Raw genomic sequence first — 18873 nt, 5'->3', positions numbered from 1 at the left:
TATCAACATTTTTTAAAATTGTACTAACAAATTTTTATACTATGTTTCTTAATAGAGTATAGACGCAAATGTTCATGCATACACATATACACTCACTCATATGAATGCACACATGCACACCCTACCATTATGAGCAACTTCGAGAGATTAAGCTGGCACAAGATTGATGAAGTCATCAGTCATCACAGGTGCCTCCGTAATCGTTCGGAGCATCTCTTCCCGCTGAATGAAAATCGTTAGAAAGTCTAAAATATATCCAGGGAAATATGACCACCAGTGTCGTCTAGGACTTGAACCCAGGTGGGCTATTTCCATGACAAATAACCTAATCATCTGAGATAGGCTTAGTTAACAATTTGTTATACTATGTTAACAATTTTTAAAATTCATGGTTTAAAATTTCTTAAGTAGATTTAAGTTTTTAAATATATGCATTTAATAAAAACTAAAAAAGAGAAGGAAAAAAATAAATTCGTGTGATGTTACTATGTAACACCGGACTCTCTGGCCTTTCATCGGAAGCTACTCTAGATCATTGTACGAATTCTGGATGCCCCGGAACACAACTCAAAAGTTTGGACCACACAAAAATGTCTCTGAATGATGTTTTACAACTGTATTTCCATGAGGACTTTATGGTGGAATATGAATATAACTCATAGGATGTGCAATTGGTGTAAGCAATCAAGTTACCACCCGAGTTCATCACTGTCACCCCTCTTAATGGTGCGGCTTTTTTGCGTTTGTACTGTGCTAAAAAATGGTGTGGCTTTCATATGCTCAAAAGCAAAGGTAAAAGATGCATATATGGAGCATGCTGCCTTTCTTCTCTTTTGGGCCTTATGTGGTCAAATTTCATGTTTTGACCCTTTTCAATTAGTTTAACCGGATCTGACTCCGGTTCGTTTTTCTTTTTTGAAATTTGACCCTTTTCTTATCGCCACAGAGCTTGGCGGTAGGTATGCACAACCTACCGCCAGAATCCATGGCAGTAGCTGACTAATCCACATCAACGGCTAACTGACGACCGCTGTGAGCTCTGGTCGACCCTACCGCTAGAGGGTCCGGTGGTAAGATGTGAGACCCTACCGCCGGACTGTCTAGCGGTAGGGTCGGGGCACATATAACCTGGTGCCAGTTCGCCCTCCCCCTCCCCGTCTCTCCCTACCTTGCCGCCCTCTCTGTTCTCCCTCTCTCTCTCGTCACCTCCACTCTTCCCCTCGGATCTCTCTCGTTTTTTCATCATTCTTGCGGATCGAGATGGCTTGGAAACGAGTAAAGTAAGCTCCTTCGATCCATCCAATTAGTTTTTCTCAAATAGCTTCTGATTCGATGCATTATTTGATTCAAGCCCACCCTAGTTCATGTTAAAAAATCATGATATGATGCTTATTGAAGGAATGAACTCATAGGTTTGTTTTGATGTGATGAACATTGATATGTATCAACCATATGAACCTTTGTGATGAATCTTGATATGTATTTACTTTTTTTTGAAATACATCATGAACCCTAGTTCATGTTCATGTTTAAAAAATCTACATATGCTTATTGAAGGATTGAACTCATAGGTTTTTTTGATGTGATGAACCTTTGTGATGCATCTCACCCATATGAACCTTTGTGATGCATCTATATGTATCCTAGTTCATGATGAACCCTAGTTGTAAAAAAATCTTGATATGCTTATTGAAGGAATGAACTCATAGGTCTTTTTATGTGATGAACCTTTGTGATGCATCTCATCCATATGAACCTTTGTGATGCATCTATATGTATCCTAGTTTATGATGAACCCTAGTTCATGTTCATGTTAAAAAAATTGATGTGCTCATTGAAGGAATGAACTCATAGGTTTTTTTGATGTGATGAACCTTTGTGATGCATCTCACCCATATGAACCTTTGTGATGCATCTATATGTATCCTAGTTCATGATGAACCCTAGTTCATGTTCATGTTAAAAAAAATCTTGATATGCTTATTGAAGGAATGAACTACATAATATTGAAGTAATGAACTACATGATGTGACGAACCTTTGTGATCAACCATATGCATACAAATTGTACAAAATGAATGAATAATGTTAAAACAATCTTATGGAAAATGAATGAATGAATCATGCTTATGAGAATCATGTTTACAAATGAATGAATACAGATTGTTACAAATGTGTGTTGAATTATGCTTATGCTATTTTAATTATGCTTATGCTTATGTTTATGCAATTTTATTTAAGAGGCCACCTCTTGCAGACAACATCGGCGCTAACTATACCATGCTTGACCCTGTGTTCGACAAGGGTCATCGTGCCCGTTCATTGAGAATGAAGTGGTAATTACCATTCTTGAACCAAATCTTTTGAATTGACGAAAACAAGTTGCTAATTATTTGATTCTTCATTTTGAAAGATGCTCCCGCCACTGCGGATGAGGGGTCACAAGACGACCGTTAAGATGAAGTATGATGACCGGTACGCACCGTTCTACAAGAGGGCCTGACCGTTGGGTTTCGTCCTGCAGTAGGTGGCCCCACTCGTACTGAAACCAGAAGTGGTTGGAATTTTTTGGTAGGGTTTCGTCCTGCAGTAGGTGGCCTCACGCCGTTAGGGATCTCGGCGGTAGGGTTGCACCTCCCACCGCCAAGGCCGCCGGCTGTAGGTTGTCTGCCAGGTCAGCGTCGGGGAAACGACGGCTACCGTTACTCTACCGCCAAAGGTTCTGGCGGTAGGCCACACAACTCTACCGCCGAGGTTCTTGGGGGTAGGAAAAGGGTCAAATGTAAAAAAAATTGAACCGGGGTCAGATCCGGTTAAACTTTTTGAAAAGGGTCAAAACACGGAATTTAGCCGCCTTATGTACTAGCATACCTTTTATGCCATCAATTAACAAAGTTTGTCCAGAACACATATATCATCTACACCGAAACCCCACTTATGGCGATAATTGTATTTTTAAAGGGACAATTATGTTTCTCTATTATACAAGATTTATTATCCTCATCATATGTTTTCTTATTTAATTCTAACACCGTATCTATGAGCATTCATTAATTGGAAAGCGATACTATAGACGAACCATTACCATTGAGAGTGTTGTAAGATACGAGTAAAGCCAAATAATTACCGTAGGGTCGAATTTAAGATGTATATGGAATGTGCCAGAAGATCACACATTCGACGGTAATAGCGCACCCCCGCCACACGTGGCTCTAACACCTTAGTAATAACCGCCGCACGTGGTAGACCATGTCGTAGATCTCCGTCCTATTTATGGTTTGCGACAAAAGTGCATGCCTATGCGCGTGCGGTGTCACGTGTGGGTTGCATTTGCACAACACAATTATAAAATGCATTATCGATGTAAGATATTTTCGATTATTTGTCAAATTTTGCATAACGAGGTTAAATACTGAAGAATTTTTTTGGGGGGAGGGGGGGGGGGTGGGTGGGTAGGACAGAGAAGAATTTTCACAAAAAAAATTGGGTGAGAAAAATTGTCACAAAACTTTTTATTAGTGTCACACGCTATGCTAGTGCTATACTGTTACTTCCAGCTGGGCCCAAAGCCCCAGGAGGTGATGCACCCATCGCCACCTGAACCGTGGGCCCAGGGCGTACGCCTCACATCCGAAGCCTATATAAGCCGCCATCTCCTAAGCCCCCCCTCTCCCCTCCCCCCTTCTCTTCCCCTCCCCCCTCCCGGAAAAAAATCAGGAAAGGGGAGAGGAAACCAAGCAGGCGAATTTAGGGCTTTCTCCTCGGATTTCCTGCGATCTCGCCGCCGATTCGCCCAATCCAATGCCGCGCGCGTCCGGCTCCGTGGCCCGCCCGGCGGCCGCCGCCACCAGCGGTAAGAACGGGGCCAATCCGGGCTTTTTCGGGCTGATGGGGGTTTATTATCGGCGCGACGGCGCGCCGGTCCTTCCCGGCGGGCTTCGGGGGGCGCGGGCCGGCGGCTCCGACGCAATGCGTCTGGCTGATTGCGCCGGCGTGCCGGTTCTTTGGCCGGGGGATTCCGATTTAGATGCGCTTGCGTGCGCGCGGCTGATGGGGGGCGTGCGGATTTGGTTTGGGGGCGGACCCGCGATCGGACGCCGGTGTCGCCCCGATTGGGCGGCTCTGGTGCTTGGAATGGAGGGATATCGTTGGGTGATAGGGAATCGGGCCCTGATTTTGGCTTCGTTTGCTTGCCACCCTGCTGATGTACGGCGATAGGTAGGCTGTTAGGTATTTCTTGAATTGGGGGGCGGTGGTAGTACAGGGGAGCATCAGAATTGGAATTTGATCCTTGGAAAATGGTTCAGATGTTTCTTGGGTTGGTTTACCATGGAACTAGGGAACTTTGGACTTGATTTTTATTCACTTGATGATTTACTTTGTGCAAGAATTCTCATGGATAGGTTCAGGCATGTGCAGTGGGATCTGATTTCCTCCATGAAAAATCTGTTGCAGGATTCTTAATAGGTTGTAAGTTAGCTGACCATTTTTCTTCAGGGGGTTTGTGTTGTTTAGGTTTATATGCTGGCAGAGTCCTTTATTTACTAGTGTGCAAAAGTCAAATTTATTAGACGGTGCTACCGCACTTCCGCGCGAATCCATCATCTTCTTGTTATACCTGGCATGCCGTGCATGACCAGGCCCAGGGTCGTTCGTGCGCGGGAATGATGGGCGAATGTTAAGATTCCCATATTTGTTCATGCTGGGATCTTGAAAAAGATATTAGAATGCTGAGAATTAGTTGTTCCCCATTATGAATTAGTTTACTCGGATTTCATAGGTGCAATGCTGCTATTTACACTGATGTTATATCTCTGCCATAGCCTGTGACCGGCCTGCAATTCATTTTGTCAATTTACCTTACCCATCAATTTGCCTTAACAGATTATGAATTAATCCATTTATTCTGTGTGTAATTCTTCCCCATCTTACATAATCCATTTGCGCCATACTGTATTTTTTATTGGATGCCGTATCGATATGTACAAATGCCAGCCTTTGTCACCGGAAAACCAATGTATTGTTAAAAGCTGTTTTCCATTTTACTAAGTTGCAAGTGGCATAAAATTTGTGTGGTTTTGTTTCCATGGAAGGCTTCCATAGTTTTTATCAAACCGTTGCCTTTTCACTTCATCAAGTTAGTACTCACCTATGAGTACACCTCCCCAGGACATGCTCCTCAATGGTAATATTTGTAACCTCTTGCTTTGGTTTCCATTCCAGCGAGCAGCGATGCCGGCCACTCTGAGCCATCATGCAGCACACCTGCCTATCAGAAGGTGTTTCGCCCTGTTACTCGGTCTATGACCCGTATACCTCCTGCGGTTGCTGCTACACCTGATGCGAAGAAAAGAGTCGATAGCACAAGCAGCAATAGAAGTACTCCAGATGCTTGCTTTAGTATTCAGTTAGCTGCAGCACGGCCCACTGCAACCCGTGCTCGAACCCCTCAGGAAGTGACTAAATCTGCTTGGAGACCTCTTACTCAGCCTGCTGTTCTGAGTGAAGACCTGAAGCGAGCAAGTACTCCTGCAACCAACCCTACTGCCAAGCGGTCCAGAGTTACTAACTCACAGGCTGCTAAAGATTCAGCTTCTAAAGTTAATCAAAATGTTCGCAGTGGTATGTACTAGAGGCTTTGTGTACACGTTTTAATGATTCAATTTTTTTTTGAGGACATTCATATTACATTCCTAGTTTTGATTAGTTTTATTGTTATCCAGGTAAAAAGAACAGAAACGAAGAATGCGCTAGTCAGGGTGATCAATCAGATGGTGCTGTCATCCCATCTCCACCAAAGAAGCTGCAGAGTGGCAAGGGCTCTTCTAATCTAGTTTCAAAAAGGAAAAGCACTATCAGAAGCAAGGGTGCTAAATTAGCTGCTCCGCTGCTTATGGGGAATCCAGGAACTGAACTTGGAAAGGATCCTGCCAGTGTTGATTCCTTGCCTGCACAGCAGCTGCAACTTGAGATTGCAAAGAAGTCGGATGCCATTACAGAAGCTATTGCCAGTGGAACTAGCCAAGTCAAACAGTCAGTTGCTGCAGCCAACACAGAAGCTATTTCCAGTGGAACAAGTCAAGTCAATCAGTTGGTTGCTCCAGCAGTTACAGATGCTGTTGTCAGAGGAAAAAGGCAGGCTGATCAGTTGGTTACTCCAGTCATTACAGATGCTGTTGTCAGAGGAAAAAGGCAAGCTAATCAGTTGGTTACTCCAGTCATTACAGAAGCTATTGGCAATAGAAGAACACGGCAGACCAGTCAGCCGGTTGCCCCAGTCATTACAGAAGCTATTGGCAACAGGGCAACCCAGGTCAATCAGTTTGTTGCTCCAGTCGTTACATTGCCAAGACAACAATTACAAAACAATATTCAACAGAAGCTTAGCAAGATAACTCTGCCCACAAGCCAGGCCAGCGTCCCGGCTGGTCCTACTGGCCCAATGGTGGTACCAAAGCTAGAAATCAGGAATGCAAATGAGTCTTCCCATGCTGTGTCGAGTGCTGCTTACAGGAGGGCACTGTTAATCAAGCAGCAAGAGCAGCTTCTGCAGCAATATAAGTTGGTGAATTCGCAAGCGCAGCTTCACATCAAGGGTCCTGGTAAAGTTCTACTACTTTGGAACTAAAATAGCTACAGGCAGTATAATTCAGTGAATTCACACCTAAATTAGAACTGTTCTTTGTATTCTCAATTCGAGGCAGCCATAGTTTGGTGACCTGACTGTACTTGCCTTGTTGCAATCTCAGCTCTGTTTGAGGATGATGAAGCACCAGAGACAGAGCCGCTGGGAACAAGGTGCGCGCTCTGCAAGCTCGACCTTGCGTTTGAGGCTCATGGGGGCGCCGCCCACGACGCCTCCGCTCCCCCTGTCATCGCTGTCCTTAGATGCCACCATACATTCCACAGCAGCTGCATCGAGGACGTCTACGGCCTCGCTGAGCCCGCGCAGTGTATTGCGTGCCTCGACTGCGAGACAGCACACTGATCGTCAGCCAGTAGCACCGATCTGTGTGGCTGAGCTGCGGTGTAGGGGCTTGAAAAGAAGGGTTCTGTTAGAATGCATATATAGATGGAGTGTTGTTGTCTCTTCTGTGCTGGTAGAAATATTATGTGGTGGCTTGCTTGGCTCAGATCAAAGTCGAATTACCCCTTTTGCCCTTTCGCTTTCGGTGGTGTAATTAGCATTAGCAGGCTTTTGATTTTGATGGGCAGCCAGTTAAACCGTCGGACACCATGGATGCTTCCTTTTCATAGATATATATACATATTGACCTGCATTTTCGAGTACTTGTTGGAAATGTGTTTGATCTTTTGTGTGCATCAACTTCTGGAGCAAGTTCTCAAAAAGAAAAAAAAATATGTCTTTGGTAGTAGCAGCAAGTTTTCATGAATGTGATGTACAGTACTATTTCTGGAGTAGCTTAGAACTTCTTTGTTATATAATCTTTTTAGTACGAGTAATTCAGAAAAAAAAACCTAAAGAAAAGTAGTTCAGAAAAAAAAATACTGCCGAGGTAGGCAGGGGTCTTACTCATTTTCAGACTTTTTGCCAGATTCTTTCAATCTTGGGCCGAGGTTTGGTGACGATTGCAGAAAAGTGGGAAGGTTGGCATCATGGTCTGGGCTTTGAGAGTAAGAAAAGTGCTGGGCGCACTGATGTTGTAATCTGGCACTGGAGTCCAGGCCTTGTATGCACAAGGTCTATTTGTGGCCCAGTTGTGTGAGATGCCCATGTAACGCTGAGGCGTACTGGTGTGGGGCCGAGTGAGAAAAGGCGGAGCGTACTCGGATTCCCTGACTTTGGCATTCACGCATCGCACGCGAGGTGGTGCTGGCCGGCCGGTGTGTCAGCGTCGCTTTGCCAGTGCAGCAGCATTCATTGATGACGAAACTGGGCAACGCAAACAGATGCCGGTGGTCGGTGACAACTTTTTACCCCCAAACACATTCCGGATGCATGGAGAGAGTCAAAGTTTTGTACTGTAGTAACCTTCCTCCTCTTTGGTTCTCAGTAAATTGTGTTTTGTACTAACATAATGCTACTCCTGAAAACCAAGTAAAATGGCTTGCTAAACCAAAAGCCAAGGAGCCTTTTTTCCCCTCCTCCTGAAAAACCAAAGGCCTCCTCTCGCTTTTCATCTTTTGGGACGGGTCTCAAGGAACACAAAAGCGTGCACGCTTCTTTTCATATCCCACCCCCAAAAATGCTCCCTCCCCCTGGTTTCACAAATCCGTGACGTCATCTCCCGCCTTCACAGGCTCCAAGCACAAAGCCAACTTCAACGTGTCGATCTATTCTGTTTGGGTGTAAGGCGATAAAAAACACGGCCCAACGTGCCGACACAAACGGATGGATGTCCGTTTTTGGCCACAGTTATGGCCCATATTTGGGTTTGGTTTGTGTCCTTGCGGCACGCGGTGTGACGTCCTACCTTGGCCTGCCCATATGTGGCAGACCATCCTCCCTCCCAACAAGCACCACGCCCTCTTCGCCGTCGCTGCCGCCCATTTTTGGCCTCTGTGCCACCACCCAACTCCGTCCATTCACCGGTTGCGACTCGCCACCGCCCGTAAGGTATTCGGCTATTTGTCCAACGCAATCGAGGCACATCCCTCCGTCAAGTGAGGCACAATTTCATCATGGTGGGCAGGTATGATGATTTTTTTATAACAACTTCATATGTTCATCATCGTCCGAAGAATCATTTTGACGAGGATGATGATGGTGTGATACCTGCTTTGGTTATCAATGAGCACATTGCTAGGCAACGACCAAGGTTTAAGGGATCGATCCCGAACCATGCTTCGGATTTGAGTCATAACGGAGAGAGCGGCCAATGCCTACTCTACATGATTATTTAAAGTACAATGACCCATTATTCCCTCCCAAGGTTTTCCAGTGACGCTTTCGGATGACGAGACATATGTTCAACCGTATTATGGAGGGAGTGGTAGCTATGATGATTGCTTGAAATGCAAGTATGATGCCCTTGGAAATGTTGGCTTCTCCTCTTATGAGAAATGTATTTGCGTCTGTTGGTATGCTTGCATATGGAATTCCCGATAAAATTGTGGATGAGTATGTCCGCATGAGTGAGTCCACATGCCTTGCATCATTGTACAAGTTCTGCAAATCTGTGGTTGCAGTGTTTGGCCCGAATACTTGAGAGAACTAAATGCTACGGATACAACCCGATTGTTAGCAATCAATGAATCGAGAGGCTTTTCTGGGGATGCTTGGAAGCATAGATTGTATGCATTGGAAGTGAAAGAATTGTTCATTTGCTTGGTAGGGGTACAAGGGACATGTTAAAGCTTGCACGGTCATACTTGAAGTTGTGACATCAAAAGATATCTGGATTTGGCACTCTTTTTTCAGCATGACAGGTTCTTACAATGACATCAATGTACTTCAACGCTCTCTGGTGTTCACAAGTCTTTCGAAAGGCAAGTCCCTAGCGGTTAACTTTGAGATCAATGGTCATCAATACAACAAGGGATACTACTTAGCTGATGCTATCTATCTTCACTGGTCTACGATTGTCAAGACAATCTCCAATCCGTAGGAGAGAAGAGGGTCGGGTTTGCCAAAGAACAAGAGAGTTAGGAAGGATGTGGAGCGTGCTTTTGGTATGCTTCAATCTCAATGGGCTATTGTTCGACACCCTGCTAGAACATGGAGCAAACAAAAGATGTGAGAGGTAATGACTGCTTGTGTGATCATGCTTAACATGACCGTAGACGATGAGTGTGACGACAACCTCTTTGACCAAGGGGAGATTTCCAGGGTGAAGGCGTTGAGCCCGAGAGCGGCAACGTTTGCACAGTTCATTCAATTTCACCCAAAAAATGCGTGACTAGACAACTCACTTCAAGTTCAAAACATGCAGCAACCAATAAATGTATCCGCTCTTTCATTTTTCAATGTAGTTCGCACAAATTTCAATTCATTTGGTTGTGAACCATGACATTTATTTATTATGATGTAAAACCGTGTGACTTGTTTGTTTAGTTATGTGTAATGTTTTATTTTTATTTGTTTGCCTAATTAACGCGTATAGAAATTTGGCGGAAAAAACGGTGAGCGAACCAAATGGATCGGTCGGTCGAACACACTGTCCAAAAATTCATTGATGAAGACATACGCCATTTATATATATATTTTTTAAAACGCCACATCTACAGCTGACCCAAACGGACAAAAGTGAACCAAATCGGCATCAGCGTAAGTAGGCCCTGCCTGCACTGCCCACAGAGGATCCGGAGGGGAGGAGCGCGCACGGGCACGGCTACTGGTTGTTGGCGGGCGGGTAGCCCAAAACGAAAACGCCCCTCTCTGTCTTGCTGGCGGTCAAGCGTGAACGCCGTGAGTAGCCGTCCCGTCGCCCGGGCGACAGCTACTACCGGTGCCAGAAAGCCAGCGCGTCACGTCACGGGCACGGCTGAAAGCCACCGTCAAGGACGCCAAGGAAACGGGAGTGGCTTCCAAGGCCACCGTTTTTCCTTTCTTTCTGCTAGTGGCACCAACAGCCCGCCCACGCCACGGCACAAGCACAGCCAGAAACCACGAGATAACGCGGCGCACGCGACCAAACCGCACCGAGGCAGAGAGAGCGAGAGATTGGGAGGAGCTCCGGCAGGCAGGCAGCAGGAAGTCGAGCCGAGGAGCCACCGGAGGTGAGCTGAGCTCCTGACCATTTCGTCCTTACTGACGCAGGATTTCGGTAGCTGATGTATATTTGCGCTCTTGTCTTGGGCTGCAGTGACCTGCCGGCCGGGGAGCATGGAGGAGCCGTCCATGGCCGACCCGCCGCGGATCTTCTGGAAGTCCAGGAGGAGGCCGTCGTCAGGTAGGGGTGCTCTGCTCCTTCTTGCTGCTTCAAATCCTTTGAGCAAACGTCTTCAACTCTTGAATCCATCCTGATTTGAACCGCTTCGTTTTAAAAAAGAAGAGGATATTGTTCCTTTACAAAGAAAGGAGCCTGTCCGTCCTTCAGCCATTCCCTCTTCTCTCCCACAACCGTATTGCCGGTTTCGCCAAATTTCAGTCCAGATCTCGGCAAAGGCTCCCCTCATGCTTTCTCTCTCTCTCTCTCTCTCTCTCTCTCTCTCTCTCTCTCTCTCTCTCTCTCTCCTGGGAATTAATTTTGAAATTTGCTCCTGCCATTTCTTTCTTGAAAATTATCACGAAGTCTTACACCAATTCGATTTACAGCCCAGAATCTCCCTCTGTTCCTCGATTCTTCGTTAGCTTCCTCTGCCTCTGCCTCTGCCTCTGCAAAAATTAGTGGCTTCTTCCTTTTTGTTCGTCGGTTCTTTCTAGGATGTTCATCCGTCTTCGCACGGCACCAGACCTGACGGCCTGAAACATTCCAGCAGTGAGATATTGCGTGAGGAAATGGATTGACAATTGCCACCTCACGTAGACGAATCACGAATATACAACTACCAATACGAGTAAGAAAATCGCAGTTTCCGCCCACACGTTAGTCACGCGGCTGCCCGGCGCAACTGATTCTTCGATGTATATTTATAATCAATTAATCAACGGCCTCGCGCAAGCAAGGTCGTTCAGAGCTTCAGACCTTGGTTAGTTTGGGGGTAATTTCTCACAAGGGGGGTGGGTGGGTGCTGTGCTGCTGTAGTGCCCCAATTGCCTAGCCTTGCTTGCCGTTGCCGGCAAGATCTCTGCGGGCCGGCAGCTGCAGCAGCTACCCAGTAGTGGTCGTGGTCGTGGTCGTGCGAATATGCTCGCGCCAAGAAACCGTATCCCTTTCAGTAATTTGCTGTTGTTGGGTTTCACTTTTCAGTAATTTCACAGCGCTGCTATGCACACGACAAAATCAAGCCGATGCTTGCACGACGCTATGGTTAGAACCGTCCATGCATAGAAGAAATTGTAGCCCAGCCGCTGATTTACTGTCGTCCACAAATCGTCCAAGGAAACGTCGTCCGTATAGTAGTTTCGTTTCAGCCCCACTCCTCTGAATTCTATTAGTATTCTGTCTTGGGCAATGTTACGAGATGCTCTCCAGGAGCAGGGGAAGCTTGGCTGCGAGGGCAGCAGCGAACAAGGCTGTAATTTCTTCTCAGAAAAAGAGGGCTGCAGTTTTGGTAATACAACTACTAGATGACAGAGGGTGAATGTGATGGGCTGAGATATCTATGGCCTTAATTCTCTGACTTAGTAGATAATGCCGATTGTTTATTATGGCGCAACCCGAGGCTCGAGAGATGCGCGTGTTTCGTGACCACTCGCTTATTTTAGAGTTCATGTCAGAATGTTCAGTAGTAAATAAGTTAATCTAATGATGCTACTACTGACCAAATTACCGTGTCTGAACCTGCCAATGTTGACCAGTAAGCTACCGTGTAAGTAAATCAGTTTGCTCTTAGTGTGTAACCAATGAACAGATAAAAGGGTTAAATTGTTTCCACTATCCTCTCCAGAGCTTCTGAGAATATTCTTTCAGTAGATCTTGCAGGGAATTCCTTGTATTATACAGTATATGTGTTCTAAGCTGTAAGCTGTCCCTGTCTATCACAACCCTTTCTTGCTTTGCTTCCTTGTCAAGGAGAGGGCATACAGCTTGTTGAAGTACGCATCCATGTTCCAAATGGCAGCAAAACTCACTCTCACCTATCATCACTCTACCTGTCTACCAGTAATCCACTGAAAAAACTTCTAGCTGATCATATTCTAGTGCTAATGGCCATGTAAATAAACAAGAATCATTTTGGTCGTGTTGATATCAATGCAGATAGGTGGAGGGCGCGGGTCCCTTCACTAGTATTAAACAAGAATCATTTTTGGTTGTGTTTCCTTTTCAAGTTATTGATGTCAATGCACACCCATGATTGAAACCATATCCCCTTCAGTAACTTGCTGTTGTGCAATGACCTTTTCAGTCCTCTTACTCTGAATTCCACTAGTATTCTGTTTTGGGCGAGGCAGCGGAAAGGCTCTTCAGGAGGAGCAGTAACAACGCGGCAATTTCTTAGGACGAAAGAAAAGGGTGACTGTGATAGACTGAGATATCTATGGTCCACATTGTCTTCGTATAATACCGATTGTTTACAGCATAATGTCAGGCTCGAGACAGGCGTGACCACTCACGTTTATTTGGAGTTGCTGTCAGAATGTTTACTTTAATTAGGCTGGTCTGATGATACTGACCAGATAAACTATTTCTGAACCTGCCAATGTTCATTGTTATTTATATAGCTTCACCATTCATGCCGAATGGTCTGAACCTGCCAATATTGACCGTGTTAGTAAATCACTGCTCCTAGTGTATAACTGATAAACGGATAAAAGGATAAATTGTTTCCACTTCTATCCTCTCCAGAGCTTCTGAGAATAGTCTGTTGATAGATCTTGCAGGGAATTGCTTGTATTATACAATATGTCTAAGCTGCCGCTGTCTATCCAAGTTCCAAATGGCAGCAAGACTCACTCTGACCAATTACTCCACCAGTTATCCACCAAAAAAACTTCCGGTTGATCATATTCTAATTCGAGTGCCAATGGTCATGTATGTCAGTCAGTATATGTATGCACTGCATTTTGCTAGGGTAAATGTACTAACTACTGACTTACTCAGTCTGACTTACCAATGTGTATGTTCCAGCCAATGGCCGGAGCTTGCAAGCACAAGAACATAATAACGAGGCCGCTGCCACCGAAGAGGCAGCAGCGGACACTCTTCCGGCTCAAGGAGAAGCCATGAAGATTGATGACGCAAATGCAGCAAGCACTACCACAGAGGATGATGCTCATCAGGCAGATCCGATGGCTAACCTATCTGAGAAGCGAAAGGCGCTCTTTGAGCCCCTGGAGCCAATCAATGGCAAGCGCAGCGCTGACATGCTGCTTCCGCCACCGGACTTCGAGCCTACATCATATCCCAAGGGATGGCTGGTTGGTAAGAAGCGCAAGCTCGTCAATGTCGATGTCGTGGAGAGCATGAGGAGGATAGCGATCCTGGAAATGAACAGAAAGGTTCATGTTCTTGCTAATTATTTGCCAGCATATGCTAGCGTAATATCATGCTGGATATATGCCATACTGTTTTCTGTGGTAATTGCATCCATGATCAAGGCCTGAAATCAAGCATGAAACACTAACTTTACCATTAACTTATGATGACCCATGCATTGTTCTAGTGCAGCTAAGGTAATTAGGCATTTTTGTTATTGTTGCCAAATCTGCATCATAGGTTGATACATATTATCATGTAAAATATCTCGCAAATTGGCATGGCAGGACCGTGAAATCGGCGGGCTGAATGAACAACTAGAGGAGGACTCCCGCGTGCTGGAGCTTCTGCAGAAGCAGCTCACGGACGAGCGCAGGAAGCGGTCGGAGATCGAGAAGGAGAACTCCATGCTTCAAGAGCAGGTGACCATGCTGATGAACATGCTTGATGAAAACGAAGCCTTCGACGAGGAAGGAGAAGAGGCGCCACCACCCGACTCAATCGATTAAGCATTTCCGACAACTGCAGGTTCCCCTTTTTAAGAAAAGGCGTCTGCAGCACGTCCGTCTTTGGGTGCCAATTTGAGAGTATCCCGGAGGTTTCTATTGGTCTCTTGTGTAGAATTCAAATATTATTTCGTTTCATGGTTTGCATCGTGTAGGCGAAGGGTGCATGTTTTATTGTTCCTGTTCGTATCTAGGTTTGTTGCAGATGTATGGAGACATTTGCGACGCATTTTATTTGAAATCAAGTGTGTGTATATGGTATTACGATTATTTTGCCAGCCACTGCTATTTTTTTCTTCATATTTCGAAGTCGCCATGACATCTGATCTACAAATGTGATGCACTAGTGTCATAAACAAATGCCAAGATGACCCGGAGATGCATTGACGAGTATCAGGGCTTCTCCAACGGTCCATATCACCCTTTACCATAACATGAAACTAGTAGGAGAACATTTGCTGGCAGGAGAAACAATCCAAACACACTTACCAAGGCCAAAGTAACAAGATGCGGCTAAAAGAAAGTAACGAGATGCAGTAGTTGAATGATCTTGGAGGGTTGGTATAACACTCTACCGGCGAAGCTGTTAATTTGTGGATACTTTGTGTGAAATTTTCCACATCGCTCCTCTTTGCAATAGCCTTAGTATCGGCTTGTTGGAAATGCCCTCACAGGCCAACAGAGAAAGTACTGAGAGAAATGTAGTAAGAACAGCGAAATGGGGATGCGCAAATTTCAGTTGTTGCCAAATGAGAGTCAGGTAAGTTACAGACAGGGGACCAAAACAAGTCTAAGAAGGCACAGCCACACAGTTCCTCATGATTGAAACATTTCCAAATCCGGAGTTCTCTCAATCCTCTGCTATGTCGAACAACTCTGACATAGATGGTATGCGGGGGAGGTTCTCAAACAGACCCGCCGCCATGGACTCCTTTCTAGAGATGGCAGGCGGTCCTGCGCCGCCATCCACAGTTCTCCCCGCAGGCGCCCATTGTTCTTCGTCTTCGAAACAAAATCCGAGTTCCTCGGCAAAGGCATCATGACCTACTTCGCCTGCAGCAATGGTGTCATTGCGCTCAGGAACAGATACGGTGGATGGCGCAGTGCCTTTCTCAAGCAAATTGCTAAGCGAGTCCACTCTTGCCAACAGATATCTCTCATCCGCGGACGGCGGGGCTTGTGTATCGCTTAAAAGGCTCTCAGCAATCTCCTGAAATTCTTTCGGCACCTTGGGGCTGGCACGATTACACAAATTGAGGTTCCTTTGTTCTTGAGCAACAATTTTTGCTTGGATATCTGAAGCTGCGGCACCTGTTAAAGGAAAATAATCTACAAGATTATAAGTGTGGCATGGAAGCCTGCCAGCTTCGGAACTTTGTCTGAAGAAGAAGGGGATGCTTACCTAAGTTCAATGGCTGATGATGCTTCACGCCATTCCTTTGGACCACTGAAGAAGAAGCATCATATGGTGACACATAATGTGTGAACATGGATGAAGGGCCGTCACTTTCATTTTGATTTCCAAATATGGAGCTTATGGTTCCAATAAATGGAGAATCTGACATGATAGTTGGTTGTTGGCTCAGCTCATTTAGTCGCTCATCACACTGAATAAGCTTTTCAAAATTTCTGCTCAACACACTCGAGGAGCAACGCAAAACATGCCTCCTGCATTTAGAGCATTTATAAAAGTTAATTTCAGCTCAACAAAGTAAATGATAAAGTTGAATAAAACAGAGACAACTAGCAGCAAGGTCTACCAAAAAAAAGCAATACAAAGTGCACAATACATCTACACCATAAATCACAGCGACAACTAATTGCAACTTTCATATTTCAAGACCGATCTTTAAGTGTTAATGTAGAACATTAAATAATGCACTAGAGCTTCACCTGCACATGATTGCTTGTTCACAAGTGAAATCTGGTGCCGCCAGCCATAATGTATGTTTTCTTGGTTGAGGATCGGTCTCTTGAAAGAAAATGGGTGGCCGAGACAACTTCAAAAAGATTGGAAACTCGTTTGAGACAATAATGATTGATAGGTACACAAACAAACAATAACAAAAAATCACAAGAACTAACCATCAGTTCCAAGGTGCCATCTCCCTCCTCAGGGCAAGTTGCCTTTATAGCAGTAATATCTAACCACTGGAGCTCTATCTTACTCTTAAGACCATCGTTCAAAACTTCCCAGACAAGCTTATGCTTTGCATAGTAGCATTTTGCAACCAAATCACCTTCGTACTGCGAGGTGTACTGTATAAAAGGAAAAAAAATATGTTTTGGTTAGGCAGTACTTGTGGAAAGCTTCTAAATACTTCTTACTCATAATAACATATATACTGAGTATAACACGAGGAAATTGCTTACCTCCCAATTACCAATTTTAAGAAAGTTTGCAGGAAAATTTGAAGCTTTTACTACATCTTTCTTTAACGGGGGCTTGGAAACAATATCTTTCACAGCAGAACGGCCCACGGTAGAGTTTTCCTTGGCAGAGTTTTCCTTGGTAGAGTATTCCTTTGAAAGACACGTACAAATAAGATCTACAAAAGATGGGCTCTTTTTCAACCGTAGACCCAGTGGGAGCGGTTCATTCATTATATTGACATACATGTCCTGCAAAACATCATGTCTCTACTCAGAATTAGGATCAATAAAAAGATATAGATTTCTATATAAATAAACAGATAATATTATTAATCAAACACTGTATAATTAGTTGGGGCGATAGAGATATTATTAATCAAAACCCGTCATATCATATTTTGCAAAGTTTGCATTGAATAATTAAACACATTTCTCTTCTATGCAGTAAATCAATCACCGAGAGAGTTTGTTCAATTGGATTGGAGCAAAAGGAGCATGCAAGTGATTTTAAGATTTTTACTCCATAGTTAAGATATCTAATTATGATCCTACGCAGTCAAATCTGAAATCGACAAACAACATCATGTAAAAGGCATAACATTAATTTCAATACTTAATGGTTTTTTCCTTCGGATGAGTTGCACTCCCTATTTGAATTCCTCAAATAAAAGGCAATGGGTATAATTTGAATTCTACGCCAACGACAAAATCTTTCTGTCGTTATATTAATGTACTAAAACCCTGAACCACATCTACCTGCAGCAGAGGCAGAAGAAGAGGCGGTGGCTTCGTCGTCCTAAATTCCTCAAAAGAAAAAAATAACGCGTATAATTTAAATTCTACGCCAACAACAAAATCTTCGCGCCACCATATAAAATACTAAAACCCCCAACCCCATAGACCTACAGTTGAAGTAGAAGCGGGGTGGTTGCGCCGTCCTGAATTTCTCAAAAGGAAAAAATAATGGGTATAATTTGATTCTACGCCAACGACAAAATCTTTGTGCCACCATATAAAATACTAAAACCCCCAACCCCATCCACCTACAGTGGTGGCAGAAGCGGGGTGGCTGCGCCGTCCTGAATTCCTCAAAAAAAATAATGGGTATAATTTAAATTCTACGCCAACAATAAAATCTTCACGCCACCATATTAATATTAAAAATACTAAAACCCCAAACCCCATCTACATGCAGTGGAAGCACAAGCAGTGTGGCTACGCCGCCCCGAATCCCTCAAAAGAAGAGAAATGGGTATAATTTAAATTTTACGCCAACAACAAAATCTTCGGGCCACCATAGTAAACTACTAAAACCCATCTACCTGCAGTGGAAGCGGAAGCTGAGATGGCTGCGCCGTCCTAACGCGCTTCTGAGTGTCGTCATTCCCGTCGCCTAACCCCTCCCCCTCCAGGGCGCCCGCCGGCGACGCACGAGGGGCAACAGTCTCCGTGTGGCTTGCACGCCGCTTCATCCGCGGCCGGCCCCGGGGCTGCACCATGCCGACGTCCCTAAAACCCTGAACCCTGGGGGAGGAAGGAGCAGGCCGGGATCGGATCAGATGGAAGAAAGGGATGGCGACGGCGGCGGAGGAGCGCGAAGGGGGCCTGGCGGCGGAACACGGCGCTGGATCCGGCGCTCCTGGTTATAATCTGGGACGCGGGGACGCGCGCGGCTAGGCTAGGCTGATGGGGCTCGTGAAGGTAGGTGAGGGACGGCGTGTCGCCGACCGGTTTCTTGCGCGTCGCCGCACGGAAAGGCCCGCACGCCCGGCGTGCGTCTCGGTCGGTTGCCACCTAGCTAGCTTGTTAAGTCTGCACGTCCCTAGTAGTTAGTTAGAAAGAAAAGCGCTAACGGTTTGCCCGGCCTACACCACGCAGCTGCTGGTGTGGCTCGTCACGTTTGCGTTTGTCCACATTTCTCTCTCTTTTTTAGAAAGTTTGTCCACATTTCTCTCTTCCTTTAGAAAGTTTGTCCATATTTCTCTCTTTTTTAGAAAGTTTGTCCACATTTCT

General features: G+C 45.1%; 3 protein-coding genes across 4 annotated transcripts; 2 read left to right on the top strand and 1 right to left on the bottom strand.

Moving 5' to 3' along the window:
* The first annotated feature begins 3684 nt into the window (after positions 1-3684).
* LOC123128747 (uncharacterized) lies at positions 3685-7289 on the top strand. Its single transcript, XM_044548838.1, has 4 exons — positions 3685-3852; positions 5223-5621; positions 5723-6601; positions 6749-7289. Exons 1-4 carry the CDS (start codon positions 3801-3803, stop codon positions 6985-6987), a joined length of 1569 nt encoding a protein of 522 aa, XP_044404773.1. The 5' UTR covers positions 3685-3800; the 3' UTR covers positions 6988-7289.
* A 3131-nt stretch (positions 7290-10420) lies between these two features.
* On the top strand, positions 10421-14757 carry LOC123128746 (protein HEADING DATE REPRESSOR 1). The gene is made up of 4 exons (XM_044548837.1): positions 10421-10679; positions 10766-10852; positions 13634-14004; positions 14269-14757. The coding sequence occupies exons 2-4, from the start codon at positions 10786-10788 to the stop codon at positions 14488-14490; spliced, it is 660 nt and encodes a 219-aa protein (XP_044404772.1). The 5' UTR covers positions 10421-10679; positions 10766-10785; the 3' UTR covers positions 14491-14757.
* Positions 14758-15208: 451 nt separating this feature from the next.
* Positions 15209-18627, bottom strand: LOC123128745 (uncharacterized). 2 transcript variants are annotated; one of them, XM_044548835.1, is made up of 6 exons: positions 18183-18627; positions 16861-17109; positions 16573-16746; positions 16381-16487; positions 15890-16155; positions 15209-15816 (listed from the first exon to the last, which is right to left on the bottom strand). In XM_044548835.1, exons 1-6 carry the CDS (start codon positions 18357-18359, stop codon positions 15338-15340), a joined length of 1452 nt encoding a protein of 483 aa, XP_044404770.1. In that variant the 5' UTR covers positions 18360-18627; the 3' UTR covers positions 15209-15337. The 2 variants fall into 2 exon arrangements, with proteins under 2 accessions (XP_044404770.1, XP_044404771.1); XM_044548836.1 differs by having other exon boundaries at positions 15209-15798; positions 18183-18623.
* Positions 18628-18873: the final 246 nt, after the last annotated feature.

Source organism: Triticum aestivum, chromosome 6A (assembly GCF_018294505.1).
Source record: "Triticum aestivum cultivar Chinese Spring chromosome 6A, IWGSC CS RefSeq v2.1, whole genome shotgun sequence".
Taxonomy (NCBI): Eukaryota; Viridiplantae; Streptophyta; class Magnoliopsida; order Poales; family Poaceae; genus Triticum; species Triticum aestivum.
Note: the sequence above shows the minus strand (reverse complement) of the source record. Positions and strands in the feature narration are given on the sequence as shown.